The sequence below is a fragment of the Hippopotamus amphibius genome, chromosome 2, assembly GCF_030028045.1.
Source record: "Hippopotamus amphibius kiboko isolate mHipAmp2 chromosome 2, mHipAmp2.hap2, whole genome shotgun sequence".
In the NCBI taxonomy this organism is placed as follows: Eukaryota; Metazoa; Chordata; class Mammalia; order Artiodactyla; family Hippopotamidae; genus Hippopotamus; species Hippopotamus amphibius.
Genome location: NC_080187.1, coordinates 48,841,885 through 48,858,845, shown reverse-complemented (window position 1 = coordinate 48,858,845; position 16,961 = coordinate 48,841,885). Strand labels below are relative to the sequence as shown.

The following is a 16,961-nucleotide window of genomic DNA, read 5'->3' as shown; positions in this document are numbered from 1 at the left end:
TCAGTTTTATCATACCACTTATTTAATAAAGCAGTACAGAGAAGTGAAACACATATAAATCTGTTTAAGCATGGAAGGAAAAAACACAAAACCACATGGCTTCAGGGTGGATCAGAGTACAACTTCAAGCGTTCCTACGGATATTATTTTGAAAGAGGTATTTTCATCAAGCATTGGGACAAAAGAACCACAGAACAGCATGATAAGCAGCATACAAGTATATTCCTCATATCAATCCCTTCTCCGTTACCAGATTTGTAATCTAGATTGTCTAGGGATTACTAAATTACTAAAATTACTAAAACCTGTAATTTTAGTAGGGATATGGGGGGGAATTCTAGTACTTATGCGGCCTCAATGTAAGTACAATATTCCTTAACAAGTATCATTACCTCTCTTTATATAGGTTGTGTAACAAGCCAATGTATATAGAGAGAGGCCTTCATCCTGTCTATCAACATAACTGCAATCTCCACCACTTCCTTTTTCTCTTGGTTGCCAGCTGCTTTTCCTTAGCTATACTCACCTGTAAGTAAAGGTCTGAAGAAATACTACCACTCCTAGCAAATGTATGATAAACACTCATCACTGTAACTGGTGCTTAATACCTTTCCTGGCCTCAACAAACTATCATTTTGCCATTGTTTCTTCAAACATGGAAATCCTGTGCAAATTTTCTTAAGGACTGCCTGACAAGAACTAGAATAACTGTTTCAAAGAAGAAAGGTTTAAATGCCTAATTAAAAGTAAGAACAACATATTCAAAAGACTGTCAGTTTTAATTCTTTAAGACCTCAGGCAAGTCATTTAACTCTTACCTTTCTTCATTTGAAAAATATAAGGTAATTGGCCTAACATTAATTCAAGTCTTTTTTAAATTCTTTTTTTAAACACTTGTTTTCTGGTTTTTTTTTTTTTTTTTGGTCTATTTATTTTTTTAGTCCATCCTTCCATCCATCCTTCCTTCCTTCCTCCTTCCCTCCCTGCGTTGGGTCTTCATTGCTGCACGCAGGCTTTCTCTAGTTGTGCCGAGCAGGGGCTACTCTTCGTTGCAATGAGGGGGCTTCTCGTTGCAGTGGCTTCTCTTGATGTGGAGCACAGGTTCTAGGTGAGTAGGCTTCAGTAGTTGAAGCACATGGGCTCAGTAATTGTGGCGCATAGGCTTAGCTGCTCCTTGGTATGTGGGATCTTCCTGGACCAGGGCTCGAACCTGTGTTCCCTGCATTGGCAGGCGGATTCTTAAATACGGTGCCACCAGGGAAGTCCCTCTTTTAATTCTTAAATTCGTGTGTTCTTTTGTAAATTGGTCACCAATATTTTAAATGTATTATAATGAATGAATGAATATATATTTTTATTATTAATAAATTAATGCTCTATAGGGTCTTTTCATCTTATAAAAAATTAAGTGCTATGTAATACGGGGTAGACTTTCAGCTTCAGAAATCAGATGAAAATAGGTAATACTTAGGAAAGACTTTATAAAGGAGTTAGAACCTGAGAGTCAGTAGATATGATTTCCAAAAGCAGAGGGAAAACCCTCCAGGCCAGGAGAATAATATATGCAAAAGTATGACGGTTGAGAAAGAACTAAGGCAAAGGGTATATGGCAGAAAGGAAGAAAAAAAAATCAGGGAAAGGGAAGGGTTAGATAAATGAGAAATTTAAAAATAAATCTCTGTTTAACAATGTATAGAAAACAAACAGGGGCTTCCCTGGTGGTGCAGTGGTTAAGAATCCGCCTGCCAGTGCAGGGGACCTGGGTTCCATCCCTGGGCAGGGAAGATCCCAAATGCTGAAAAGCAACTAAGCCTGTGCAGCTTTTGAAGCCCACTCCTAGAGCCCGTGCTCTGCATCAAAAGAAGCCACTGCAATGTGAAACCCTCGCACCTCAAGAATAGCCCCCACTTGCCACAACTAGAGAAAGCCCACGTGCAGCAACAAAGACCCAATGCAGCCACAAATAAATCTTTAAAAACAAAAACCAACCAACCAAACAAAAAAAACCCAATGTATAGAAAACCACTGTAGTTCTTTACACATGGAACAGAATGATGCAGTCATTTAGGCAACTGCATACAAGCCTACACAGACTTGGATTTACATTTGAATCTGATAGTATTGATGATTTTACAGTACAGTAACTTGTGTACTACTGAAGAATTTTATTTATTTAAATCTTAAGCTTTCAAAAACAAACCCCAAACAGGCATACCCTTCAACCTGCTACATGGAGACACGTCAAACATATTATTTGGAAAGTAGAAAACTTAACAAACAAATAGCTATATGGTGCAAAATGCATAAACCACATCCTTTAATTAAATATTAATACGTGACTACATTTAAAAGTAATTGTTTCTCCAGATTAGTAACACATATAACTTTCTCCCACACAAAATAAACTAAAGGTAATCTTGATTTACCGGATATTTTAGTTAATAAAAATTTTGTCTTAAATTCTCCTTTTAATGAGGCAAGTAGCAAACAAAGTAAATACTGCGGACTCTTTTCTGCTGTTCTGTTTTCTTTTAGGGACAGTTTCTAGAATAGGTCTGAAAAGTATTTTAGTCAAAGCTGATAGAGGTTGGGGTGGGATGAATTGGGAGATTGGGATTGACATATATACATTAATATGTATGAAACAGATGACTAAGAAAAAACATCAAATTGTACACTTTAAATAGATGCAGTTTATTCTATGTCAATTATATCTCAATAAAACTCTTTTTAAAAGGAGAGAAAAAAAAGAGCTGATAGAGAACAACAATGTTTCTGATGCTGTATGCCAAGTAATGCAATTGGAGAAAAGCAGGATGGAGGGAAGGGGAACAGAAAACCTGAAAAAACCAGTTAAGGCAAATCCTTGATACCTGATTTGAGAAGAATCTGATATCTAGTGTTAAATACATGTCTAGCATATCTCTGGTGTAAATAAGTGTTTGGGAGGAGGAAGAAAGCAAGCATTAAAGATGGATAGTCCACATCCTTTCGAATGTCATCAACTGGGTTACTAAATATCATCTTAGGCATGAAATATTAAACTCATCTAATGATTTTTGTAATTGCATACAATTTTTACCTTTTGAAGAAGTCTTATTTCCCATTATATGTACCTCATTTTTATAAAATAAAGGAATGGTAGAAACAGCACAAGCTCAGGAGTCAGGAAACTCAGGTTCTAGTTTTAACTCTATATAAATGAGCTCTTATGCCCTTAACTACTCAATTTTAATGTGAGAAGATTCAACTATAAGATCTAGAGCTTTTCCAGCAAGAAAATTTTATTATGTTAAATCACCATTCTCCTCTGTAATCTGCCTGGATTTTTTTGGGCATCATATCCTATGCTCACATTGTTGCTCTTTATACAACTGGATATGATTCCCTTCCTCTCCTTGACCATATATAGAAAGAGAAATCTGATTGTTTATTCTATTAAAAATACCAAGAATATAAAAATAGCTTCTAAAATATGACATTTCTAAAGAGAACAAAAAATATGAAACCTGTGGGAATATTACTGAAATTAAGTAAAACAGTGTCAAACAGCAGGTAGTTTTCAATGACCTTGACCTCAATATTGGAAAGTCTAAATACTAAATAGAGAGTTGAACTGGGAAAAACACTCAATTTCTGTCATCCTTAATTGTAGATGAGAACATACACAATTCCTTTGATTTACTTAGGTTACCTTTTCCACGCTTTTATAGTAATTCTCAGCTTTTACAAATGAAGACTGACCAGGGTTATGTAGAATACGACAACAGAAGGAACAACTAAGACTATGTGAGTAAACAAACAAATGGAAAATGTTTGAGAGTAAACGTGAATTTCTTCCATTCATATATGTTCTCCTAACCTATAATTTCTTTTCTACATAGCCTACAAGGTAATCTGCTCAAGAACTCCTTGATAGCTTCCCTGTGTATACTTGTAATAAAATCTAACTTCTCCACAGGTCCTTGAAGGCCTTGTGTGATCTGGCCTTTGCTTACCCCTCCAAATGTATCTTGATACTTTCACCTCTATGACTGCACTCTCCCTCACCCTCTTTCAGTTCCTTGAAAGCTGTTTCCTAGTCAGGACCTGCACACATGCGTTGTTTGCTCCCTCTGACCTGTCAGTATTCCAGTCTCAAATGACACTTTTTCCAGAGATCTTGTGAACTTCAAATCTAAATTATATTTTTCTTCCTTATAGCGCCCAGTTCTCTTCCTTTACAGTTGAATATTGTGAGCCTTGCCATGTGTGCTTAATTGATTAATGCCTACTGTCCTTACTATGAGGTCAGTGACCATGTGTTTTCTTCAGCAGTATATAGGCAGCACCCGATCAACAGTAATCTACTAGTGAAATGAAAGAGGTAAAGAATAAGAAAATAAGAACTTGCTGTTATACCTAAAGACCTGACAGTATAAACTGATAATATTAAATATAATTAAAATAGATTTTATTTTGTTATTTTGAACCAGGATTCACAACTCCAATGCATGTAATTTATGGCTTGACTCTTTCTGGAAACCATAATAATTAACAAGTTACGTTTCTATTTACATTGCACTCTATGCATTAAAAAAACACCTTCTGATATACTTAAAATCCCTGAGAGGCAGTTAAATAAACAGATCAGTAAATTAAGGATAATTACATGTACAATTTACTAATGTGCTAATTGAAGATGTTTTATCTGGCTAATACCCATTAACTGCAACAGCAAATCCACTTCCTGCTTACAAAGCTATAATACTATATTTTTATAAATTAAGTTGTATCATGAGTACCCTCTGACAAGGCTAGAAAATCCTTTTTTAAGAGAGTTATTTGAATGGTGGCAAAAAATAAAGTTGAAATGCTTTCCAGTTGATTAATTTGGGAGCCATTTTAGAGAGCCTTGTACTCATGATTACTTTGAAGAGTTAATTTAAACTTTGTATTGGCAAAAACTGAACATTCTCTTCTACTGACTAAGAGGTTCTTTTGGGATGAAATGTGTGCTAGTGGGAAGGATTTACATTCTTAAAGCATTCACTTTTAAATGATTTGGACACTTAAAAAAATGAGTGATTTGCTCCTGTAGCCCCCAGCTGGAGCATATTGTCCCTAAGTGATAAGGTTTCAGTGTCCCACTGTAAGCCCCTGAACACTGATTATTTTTTTCCTGTATTACTCTTACCACTTTCCAGTGCCATCACAGGCAGAAGCAGAACTTCAACCTTAAAGAGAAGAACATAGAACTTAGCTCCGTTCTTCACTTTGGTAGAAACTCTAAAAAAATAAGTTACACATGTTTTGATTAAAGATGTACTGTTATAGTTGGTTAGGCAATATTTACACTTCTTAAGCAATTAAGTTTATGTATCCAGGATAATATTCCCAAAATGGGACAAGATAGGGTAGTAAGCAATGGTACAAAATACTTGTTATAAAGTTTCATCTCACGAATCTTTGTTGGAATAGGTGGTTTGAGGGCTGGTACTAGCCTATAATAAAGTTTTTACCATTCCTCAGCAAAATGAGAAAAGTTAAGGACAAAAGTAGTGAGTTAATAAATTTAAAGGTTTGCCCTCTATTTGCAGATTATATCCCTTCAACAACTTTCCAACATTAAAATACATCTTTTTGTTTGTTTTGTTTTTGTGTAAAATGAAACTCCTGTAAGAAGCTAAAAAATGGTAATAGGTACTAACTTTTTATCTTTGAAGTTGATCGTACTGCGCAAAACTTAAATTGGTAGCCTTTCATTATCCCTCTCCCTTTTTGGAAATTTGATTGGTCCCCTCAAAAATCAAAAATTTTAGAACTACTGGGCTCTGAAGCTAGACATAAATGCAATCAAATCACAGCTCAGTTATGTTCTAAGTTGTGCGGCTTTAGACAAATTACAGTACTTCTCTGAGCCTCAATTTTCTTATCTGTAAACTGTACAGAGTTACTGGGAACATTAAATAAGACATCTAAATTCCTACCATATTAGATGCAGAAAAGGATGTTCTTTTCTACTTGGGAAATGCAGGCAGGTATTTGATAATCTCTTTCTGGAGCCTAGAAATCAATCAAATCCTGACTGTGAAGTGTCACTCCCTCATACCGATTCCTCCACACATATTCTGGAGGGTTCCAATGCCTCTAGCACCTTCAAAGACCCTGTCTAATCAGTTATCCTCTCTGATGTTTCCTGTATCTTCAGCAAGGCTCTTCTGGTTCATCTCTACTGTTTATAAATATATTCAAGAGTCTCCTCTTTATAAAAAAAAAAGTGTATATCTATATCTAGATTCTACTACCTTCTCTGAGTATCTTTCAGAGTCAAGTATCTTTACTTCTCATTTTCCGCTATTCCCAATGAGGGCCAAAATGAATTGTGATCTAACACCTACCATGAAGTTGTTGACCCATTTAGGATTACTGTCACCTCAATTTCAAGTGCATTGGCTATTTCTTAGTCTTCCATTTACACAATCACTTGTGAAATTAAACACCATTGTTCTCTCCTTCTTGAAACTAACTTCCAATCTAGGTTTTTCTGATGATCTTTTCAAAGGTTGTGCTATTATTATTATTACTATCATTTACAAATTGGCTTCTTTTATATTCCTCTTATCTTTTGTTTAACTTACCCAAACCCATGCTTTAACTACCACTTTGGTCTTTTGTCTTCCTGTCTTCTGTGCTCAGCCATACCCCTGGCTTTAACTACCACTTATACACTAATGGTGTCTAAATCTAAAAAACTAAACCTAAATCTCTAGCACAGATCTCTCCCTTAAGCTATAGACCCTGAATATCTAAATCTGTATTTCCCTCCCTCCTGCTCCCTCTCGCGCTCTTCATTCCTCTCATTCAATCAAGGCCTAACTCCTATGTATCTCTCCATCCCCTCAGCCACATCTTAGCTCAACCACTTCAATTTAATGTTATAAAGTCACTCAGTAATATCTCATACCCCTCTAATGCACACTCTACATTGTTGCCAAGTGATTTCATTTTTTTTGTTTAAAATCCTTCAATGGGCCTTATGTCCCTCTTGGATAAATCTAAATTCTTTAGCATGTCATTCGTAATTCCCCCACCCTCTTCCCTTCTTGGTATCTATCCTCATTTCTGAGTAATTCCCTTTCCAGTCACTCTACTGAACATTTGGATAATCTCTTAGGTACAACTTTTTGTGTGTGTGTGCATATGCATGTATCAGGTCATAAAAGCAAAACTTATTATGGATTTAAAAAAAAAATTGAAAGCTATTACCCTAGGGAATTCTATTAGAATGTCCTTCATGTATAGTTTTTAAAGGTCCTCCTCACTCCTATTAACTTCACTGCCCTAAATGTTCATTAATAAAAGTGACATTGAGGTCTGTTAAAAAGCTGTGAGTGAAATGTAAGCTTGCCAAACAAAGTTACCAAATGGCATTTTCTTGCTAATAGCTGATGTTTGGAGAATAATTTTTACTTCTAGGTTTGGACATGGCAAAGCTAAAGAGTGAAAAATTATCAGTACACCAAGCAGGATACTAATCAGAAACAAAAAATCTAGGTCACAGCATGTTGATGGCATTTTGGGGGAAAGTTTATTACAAGAATTATTTTGATTGATTTTAATTTTCAAAACACATTTAAGAATAATCTAAATTCAGAAGCCAAACAAATTTGTTGCAATAGATAAATTGATAATATCTTCTATTTTTGCTCCTGGAGGCATTTGCGTTTATTTCAGGTTTGTTGGGACTGGAATGGAGACTTGCCTACACCAAGTTAATGAGGTGGTTTCAACCCTTCTTTCTTCTTCATCCTGACCTATATCAAGCATATACTTACTCTCTTACCTATTCTTTTACTGTGGCTACACTCTAAAAATAAATCTTAGTTAAATATGCCAAGACAGACATAATGAAAAGACTTTCTTCAGCAGTATGTATTTTTAAGGGTAAAGACCCCTTACTCTATTGCCAATTCTAGTACCACCTCCATATACAGTGTAAGAAGCTTCACTGGGGAAAACTGAAAATAAAGTCATAACTACAATAGTGTTTGAGCCTAATGGTTTTCTAAAGGCCACTGATCTAACAATATAACAAACTACATATTTTTGCTTTTATGCTTTAAAGAGAGTCAATTTAGCAATATTGCAGGGGAAAAAAAAGGAACATAGGGAAAATATAACCATAATCGGATTTGGCCCAGATTCCCCTTGACTTTCTGTGTAACTTTATGCCACTTCGCAGTTTCAATTCCTTAAAGTGCAAGATGATACATATCTACTGCCTCCATCACAAAGATGATGTGTGGTGATTTACGAGCTAATGTTTATAATATAATTTGAAGCTCTAGCATAAAGATACTATAAATACAAAACACTTTTCAAAAACTCTGCATGAAATGATTTTCAAATTTAAAAAAAAGGTTTAAAGGAAGTTTACAAATGACTATATGTTAATGAAATATCTTACTGCACTGAATGGTTCTTCCCATTAATATTTCAGAATGGATGAGATAAAATTTATCAACTAATGGCATACGTTATATTACACGTTGTGACAAATGCTATAAAAATAAAGTACAGAGTGCTGCATGAAACCTAAATGCAGGGAGAGAGAAGGAAGAAGGTAGATGCTTTCACTTTTTATCTCCTTTAATCTTAATACTTTTCTCAGGTTATCATCCTCTTACATATGAAGAAATCAAGGTTGTTAAGTCAATCAACTTGTCCAAGTTCACACAACTTATTAAATGAGAGAACGAGGAACACAGTTTTAACTTAAAGACTATATTCTGTCCACTCTTCTGAGATTATCTGCATGGTTAATGCCCTCACTGCACATCGTGCTCATTCTCCCCTTCTCAAAGGGGAGACCTATTTAATAGGTCAAAACTGCATTTGATTTCCCCCTTACCACTTTCTACCTTTTCTTTAGAAGTATTTGTCACTTTCTAACATATTAGATATTTATTGTGCATATTGTGTATGGTCCTCTGCTAGGCAGTACGCTCTACAAAGTTAAGGATCTTTGCTTGTTTTATTTATAGATGCACCCCTCAAACCTAGAATAGTGACTCATAGTAGACACCTCAGCCCATTTTTCCTTTTCCACTTTTCATCGTTAACTGTACAAGGACTTGTTTAACCATTCTCATCTTTAATTCCTGGGAAAACAAAATAGGACCTACATCTGAGCCAAATTAACATTAAAATAATATTTGAATTTAGTCTGAAATTCTGTTAAAAACTTAGGATAATAAGTACCATTAAAAAAATTCTAGCCAGAATAAAAAGTAAAACAAACTGTAAAATGTGGAGATGCAAATGATGAAAGATTAGTACCTAAGAGTACCTGCTCACTTTCTGTGATGTTTTAGAGGCTGAATGTGAGACACACATGAAAAAAGGAATCAGAGTACTCTAAAAGCAGTGGTTCCCAAACCTTTTATTAAAAAAGTCAAATTAAAAAAAAAAGTTGTAATAACAAGAGCTACCAAATTTTAATTTTGCCACAAAGGGATGTTACAAGCTACATATAGTCTATCACTATAATTTCATAAGGATACATTAACATAAAAAACAACAATTTCAGTATAAAGGGTAGCATTTTTACTCAGCAAATTTAGATTCACAAACACATCATTTATAAAAATAGCTCCATGTGTATTTAAGATCTAAATGTGAAAAAGTAAAGTTTTAAAACTGTAACAAAATCTATATAATCTCAAGACAGAGAAGACTTCTTTAAAGAGAAAAAGCATAATCATGAAAGAATAAATTTGACATTAAAATTAAGGATATCTAGTTACCAAAAGATACCACATTTAAAGTGAAAAGCCATGCAAAAGACTAGAAAATATTTGTAAACCCTACCAAGTGTTGTTATCTGGAATATATAAAAAGCATTTACAAATCAATAAAATAAATAATCCCACAGAAAAGCAGAATAGGCAATTCATAGGTAACATTTCATACTCCTCAAAATGTCTACAGGTTTTAACACAAACACTCTGGAGAGAAAACTGGTAGTTATCTAAAGAAGCTGAAGCAGCAGCTCCTACCCTGTGTTCTAGCAATCTACTACTAGATTTATATCCCAGGGCAATCTTTCTCAATAATGGCTTTTCAGTTGTTGTGATGAATGAGGGGCACTACTGAATAGATGCCAGGGACACGAGGCACTCTTGGTGTGTAAAGATAATGCTGCACCACGTCCCATGACTTTTGAACATTCTGCTGGACATTCAAGGGAACAGAAGAAAAAAATAAGGTCAGATATTAATAAATAGGACTTAACACAAAGTATATTTGTATTGTTTTAACACAGACGAAGATTTTAAAGAATGCAATCCCTGTGTAAAGAGAGAGGGACTGCACTTTTATTTTTGTTCAAACTTTACTGAAATTAGTCACTCCAGAAACTCCCTTATCAACATCAGTGCCTCTATTGGTATTTGAATGGCTAATTCAATACACCTGTTTAATCTGCTTTAGTAGCTGTGCTATTCTTGGTGATCCTATCCCTGCAAAGTATCTGACTACTACTATTTCCTCCAGCAGTGCTTCTTAGACTTTAAGGTGCACTCAATTCACCTGGGAATCTTGTTACTATTCAGCACCTGAATCACTAGGGTAGAGCCTGAGGTTCTGATTTCTAACAAGCTCCCAGAATTCTGATGTTACTGGTCTACCATCACACTTGGTAGCAAGATTACAGTGTGGTTGAGCCTGAGCATTTACACAGCGCAATACATTACTTGGTTATAAATTACTTATTTTAGTAAGGGCATTACTTTATTAAAATATGAATGTAAGTTTATTATTATGAATTTCATTTTAGGACAGTATTGGGGAAGTTGTAAAATATTTCTATAAAAATAGGATATAGATTCAAGAACCTTAGAGGAAGTCTTGCACATGCACTAAGTAAACATACAAGAATACTCCCTACACACTGTTTAATAAGCAAACAATTGGAAACAACTAAAATGATCAAAACCTTATAGTCATATAATGAGATACATACCATATGACGATAAAAATAAACTGAGCTACCTGAATAAACAGACAAATCTTGTCATGTTTGGTGAAGAAAGCAAGCTACAGATACAAAATTCATATTTAGATTGTCTTAAACCAAAGAAAAACCATATAATGTTCATAGATATAAAGGAGTATAGTGAAGTATAAACATATTGCATAGGAAGGATGTAGGTCAATTTTGGGTTAGTGGTTGGGAGTGGGTAAGAGGGAATAGGATTTAAGAGGGGTACCAAGTACAGAGGAAGCTTTGTTTTATACTTTTAACTTTCCAATTGGGTCATGAGTGCATGAATATTCACCATATGGTATGTTACCAATACTTATATTGCTATATTATTTCTGATTTCACCTCAACTGGCAAAAACTGTTGGGCCTAGACAGATGTTTGGAAAATAATGCTCCAGAGCAAAGGATTCAGGACTAGAAGTCAGAAGACCCAGATTCAAGTCTCAGTTCTGGTTCTTACGAATTGTGTAGGTTTAGGCAATTCAAATAATTAACTTCTCTAAGCTTTATTTCATCTGAAATAAAGTCATAAAGCATCACTTTTCCTCTCCAACTCACAAGGCTGGGTTTGAGAGGCATACTGCTATGTAAGAAATCTTTAATAGGGTAGGAAAGGTAAGAGTAATTTTTGAGAATTAAGAGCAAAACCTTGAATATACTATAAATAAAATCTATCAGTAAATCAAGCAAGTCAATCTGTCACTCTATTTTCTTGTCATCACTGATTCTAAAGATATGACACCAAATTATATTTTCTTCTTAACACTGGAGAAATTTTGAGTTTATCACTTTCTAAGAGATAGCATATGGATAGACAATCTCCCTATTATAACTATGTTTCTTTACCCTAATTCCTCACCAAGGAACTGAAATTCATATTACTAAAAATAAGAGAATTGCATTAAAAAGTACTCTTATTAATTAAAACAATCAATGTCACATAACTAGAGGAACTGTTGGTTCTCACTGCCCTTTCTATATAGAGAGAAGGTGGCACATTTTATTAGCCTTATATTAAAGATGGAGAAACTGACTCAGATGTGGAATAGCTTGCCTGCAGCTGTAGACCAATTCAGTGAAAAACTTGGAACAGATACTAATTGCCTAGTTCTGTGTTCCTTAAACTACCCAAAACATTACTTTGCCATGATGCTTTATGGCAATTCTGTTTGTCACAGGAAACAGAAAATTCTTTGTCAGATGTCATATACATTTCAAAGTGGGCAAAGATATTCAAGGAAGCAAGACACATTAACTACGGTACTGCACAGCAAACGACGAAATTAAAACTGCCTAGGTCTGCTAAAAATCTAATCCTATCCTTGCCAATTAACCTTATTAATGCTAGAGTAGTAGAAAAGAGAGGTCAAAATATGGGTGAGGGCGCTATTCATTTCCTCTTAGATCTCAAGTAATACAGCAATTACTGCACAACAGGGACCTTATTTCTTTTATAAGTTGAAACATGGCTATCTCCACTGTTCTTCTTTAAGCCTCCACCCCCACTCTCAACAAGCAAAGAGTTGGGTACCCAAATTAGAACACTGGCAATTATGAAAATCATCAAAATATTGGCTATGATTACATATTAGATAAAATCACCCAAATGAGTTTATGCTATAAACATATGAGACAAATTCTTTACTGAGAAGTTCATTTCAAGTCTTCTTGTTAATGTAAACAGATGAATGCTATCACAACATGTACCTAACTTTTTACTCACTCATAAGGTAGTTTTAAGTGACACAAGAGCTCCAAAATTCTTTTTACTTATTGGAGCTTTAAAAAAATATATCAATGAATTATCTTGTGGATCAAGTACTATAAATTACAAAAAAGTAGTAAACATGAACACCTTTTCATGAGCTAACAACCTAAATTTAAAGGTCACCCTCCCTGTATTCCGTTACTTATCCTTCTACTTAACAAATCCACCTCACATTGACTTAAATCAATGCGTCATTTTAAAAAGTTGTATTCTGGCACTGGCAGAAATCTCCATGGATCGAAGCTCTGAACATTTTTTTCTTCTTTTAAACAAGAAGCCAGGGTTAAACTCTTCTGTACAGAAGTGCTTCACAACAGTACAATTTAACTTGACAGAACTTTTCGTTTCAGGGTTAAAAAAATTCCTAAAAACTCTTAATTTTTCAATTCATAAACCAATTCCTGATGAGCCTACCCTAGAGTTACGAAAAAAAAGTAAGAGTAAAGTTCAACCAGCGAGAGAGAAACACCCTACGGCGCCCGGACCAGAATACACAGATCACCAAGCACGGGGCAGATTCGATCTAACACCGAGGCTAGCACACGCGAGGACATTCAGGAGACAGCTTCCAGGCGTCGCGAATCTCACAATGAGTCAGGCAGGGGAATGGGAACCTGGCCCCATCTTTCCGTCCACAGGGATAGTAGCAAAGCAATGAAACGAGACCCTTCTCTGCAAGGAAGACCCAAGACCTTCCTCAGTCCGTCTGTCCGTCGCTCTCCCGCCCCCAGACTCCCGCAGCCTCACCAACCGCGAAGACTTTCCTACCTCTCCCCTTCACCGAACCAACAGGATCTTCTCAAAAGCCCAGACGCGACCGGGAGTGGCTTCTCCGCCTCTCCCGGCGCCGAGAGGGATCCCGGTGGCCAACAACAAAGACGCCTCCCGCTCCCCTCCCCCCCCCCCCCCCCGGCCCGTGCCTCCCGCGCTGCGGCTCCGGGCCTAGCACCCCCTCCCCGAGTCCGGCCGCAGCGCCCCGGCCTCCCGCACCTGTACCTGAGGGCCGCAGCCAAGGCGTCAGGCAGAAAGGGCCGGGAGAACCTCTGCCGCCGCGCTGTCCTCAACAAGGCGCGATCCGCGCTGCTGCCGCCGCCGGACTCCCCCGGCCTGCCGGAGGCCCGGCCGAAGAAGCGGGACGAGGGCTGCAGCCCCCGGCGCCGGGACGAGAAAGGACGGCGGCGCCCGAGGGGGCCGGCTCGCGCTCCCGAGTCTCGCCTCGCGCCGGCCCTGCTCCTCCACACGGGTTCGCGTTCTGCTGACTAACGGCCCCGGCGCGAGGCGCTGAAGTGGCCGCCTCCGCCGCCGCCGCCGCCGGCTGCTGTTGGGCCTCACGTCCCGCGCGGCCGTGGTCGCAGCTGCCGCAGCCGCCGCCACCTCCCTTTCTGGCACTGCAGACACCACCCAGACCCAGCCAGGTCTTTCTTCTTTCTAATCCTCCTTTCTTTGCTCCCCTTCAGCCTGCCGGCCGCGGGGCTCGCTCTTGTGGCGGGAGAGAGGCTGGAAGGGAACCCAGGGGCTAGCGGCGAGCTCACTAGGCAAGGAGTTGGTCACTGACTAAAGGAAGGTGCCAAAGCTGACCCGGGCTCCAGCCTGCGAGCGGGCCGGGGGAGGGACGCAGGCCAGTGTAGCCCGACTTCCACCAATCACAAGCCGCCCAGAGGAGTCTGGCGCTGGGACAGGCTGAGCTGCGTCGGCAGGAGGCGGGGATTGCGGAAAAGAAGAGCCAATAGGAGTAAAGCTTCCCCGCCTCTCCACTTTGATGGACTGCCACATTCGGACCAATGGGGGAATTCTCGCTTCGAAGAAAGCGGGATTTTTACGCCGGGTTTGAGAGAGAGCCTGCGCGGAGCGGGAGGGGTCGAGACTGGGCTGAGTAAAGGAGCCTTGCTGGAGCTGCGGAGCGGTGTCCTTTGACCTCCGTGAGGAGTCACGTGGGCTGTCGGGGGCGGGGGCAGAAAGGCTGGTAAAGTTCCTTCCGGGTCAGTGACAGAAGCGTGAACTCCGTGGGAACAGTTCCTGGCATCCTAGTCTTCCGTGCCTCTTCCTTGTCTCAGCTCGAGGTGATTGTGGTTTCGGCGATGAGCTCCCAGAAAGGGAACGTGGCTCGTTCCAGGCCTCAGAGGCACCAGAATACGTTTAGCTTCAAAAATGACAAGTTTGATAAGAGTGTTCAGACCAAGGTAGGAACCTGCCTGTTGCAGTAAATCTGACTCCAGGGAGGAATGGTTCAGTGAAGGGGAAAGAGGGAAGTGAGAGGAGTTGGCGAGGGCAAATGTGGGCTGCAGCCCAGAGTTAGTTTTGGCTGCAGTGCAGCCTTTTCTAAAGTGATATTCCCACGCCCTCTCTCTGACCTGGATGTGTTGTCTCCTCGTAAATCTATTTGGCGGTCAACATTTAACTAATTGTACTGAATGAACGGGACCCTCATCAAACCTAAAATGCAAAGGGAAGTCGTTGAATGCTCCCATCTGCATTGCATATTTGCTGTAGGAAAACGAGGATTATGGCACTAGTGTCTTTTTCAAATGTTGCACCAAGTTTATGCAGTCACTATTTCTTTTTGGAAAACCCCAGGCCCATAGGTTTGTAAGGAGAAAGTGAAAGCTCTTAAACCCTGTTAGCCCGTGTCCACACCAATATAATGGGAATTTCTCTCTCATTTGGAAGGTTGTTTTGAGAATCAAATTATTTGATGCATGTAAAAATGCTTGTTTTGCTGTTTATATTTCTTTAGCAGATTTCTTTAAGCTAGAAGGAAATTCAGGCTGTATAGACAGCCAGAGTTCTTGCATACAGCTACTAATTTGCTGTTAGTTATTTCTCCTTCCTCACTTAGCTGTTTGGAGGGGAGATAATTGAAGACAAGAGCAGCTTGGGGGCAACCACCATCACATCAGATAAACCTGATATTAACATAAACTGCAGCTCAAATTTGCTAGGTGTGTGGCTTAAGCAAGTTATTTAATATTTAATTTTTCTGAGCCTTACTTTGGCCTCAAATGAGAAACCTGCCTGTATATTGTGAGGTTAAATTAAATGCTATATATATAAATGATCTGGATCATAATTAGTGTCCAACAAGTGATTCATTTCTCAACATTGGCTACTAAAGCAAAGTTACAGTTTTAGATAACCAGTGACTTACTTTTCCTTTCCTTTCTGTCTTCACTACACAGATATTTAATGAGCATCTTTCATGTATAAGGTCCTATGTGCATGTGTATGCAGTATTCAAAAGAGTTGACTCTGCCTTCAAGGAACTTATGGTTTTCTGGTTCATGGGACAATAGGCAAAGAGATATATAATTATAAATTATTATAAATTATAATGAAAGGAAGTACAGTTGAGTAAAGAAAAGTAAGGAGGGGTATTTTCAGTTGGGTGCTCAGAGGACCTCTCCTTTCCCTTAATTAGGTTCAGATTCAGGAGGACAATCTGGAGTAACCTTTGGGAAGACTTTCCCAAGTTTGTGTCTGTCATCAATAGCTAAACCAGAGTAAAAACCTGTGCTATTCCCAATGTATTCTTACTCTAAGTTTTTGCACAAACTTTTGCTTCTGATTGTTTTTCATCAAGTGATAAAAAGCAGTTTTAATAAGTATTTAGCTACAGTGTAACTTACTGTGCTTCTTGTTCTTGTAAGTACAAGACTTCTTGAACTTGTACTTCTTGTTCTAGCACTTCTTCCTAGACTTCTTGTACTTTTCATTGTGCATTTTCTGGTGTTATCTAACAACCATGCCATTACGGTCTTAAATATTTTCATCTCAAGTTCAGTCACCGAGTTTCTTTTTCTTTCTTTTTTTTTGCCCTGCGTGGGCTTTCTTTAGTTGCGGTGAGTGGGGGCTACTCTTCGTTGTGGTGCGCGCCTCCTCATTGCTGTGGCTTCTCTTGTTGCAGAGCATGGGCTCTAGGTGCATGGGCTCCAGTAGTTGCAGCACATGGGCTCAATAGTTGTGGCTCACGGGCTCTAAACTGCAGGCTCAATAGTTGTGGCACACGGGCTTCACTGCTCCGTGGAGTGTGGGATCTTCCCGGAGAAGGGATCGAACCCGAGTCCCCTGCATTGGCAGGTGGATTCTTAACCACTGCACCACCTAGGAAGTCCCCGAGTTTCATTTTTTTAAAAATTTATTTATTGGCTGCATTGGGTCTTCGTTGCAG

At 38.4% G+C, this 16,961-nt stretch overlaps 2 protein-coding genes across 5 annotated transcripts in view; one reads left to right on the top strand and one right to left on the bottom strand.

The window, feature by feature from the left end:
• The window catches only part of ABHD17B (abhydrolase domain containing 17B, depalmitoylase), a 40,890-nt gene extending 26,475 nt beyond the window's left edge, over window positions 1-14,415 (bottom strand). For 2 of the 3 annotated variants that reach the window (XM_057721446.1, XM_057721447.1), the window contains exon 1: window positions 13,793-14,415. The gene's annotated coding sequence lies outside the window, so the exon portion shown is untranslated. The remainder of the gene's footprint in view (window positions 1-13,792) is intronic. The other variant, XM_057721444.1, reaches the window with a different exon arrangement.
• A 26-nt stretch (window positions 14,416-14,441) lies between these two features.
• The window catches only part of C2H9orf85 (chromosome 2 C9orf85 homolog), a 56,119-nt gene continuing 53,599 nt past the window's right edge, over window positions 14,442-16,961 (top strand). Inside the window, exon 1 of one of the 2 annotated variants that reach the window (XM_057721449.1) lies at window positions 14,442-14,976. In XM_057721449.1, the coding sequence (XP_057577432.1) occupies window positions 14,875-14,976 (102 nt within the window). In that variant the 5' untranslated portion in view covers window positions 14,442-14,874. The remainder of the gene's footprint in view (window positions 14,977-16,961) is intronic. The other variant, XM_057721448.1, reaches the window with a different exon arrangement.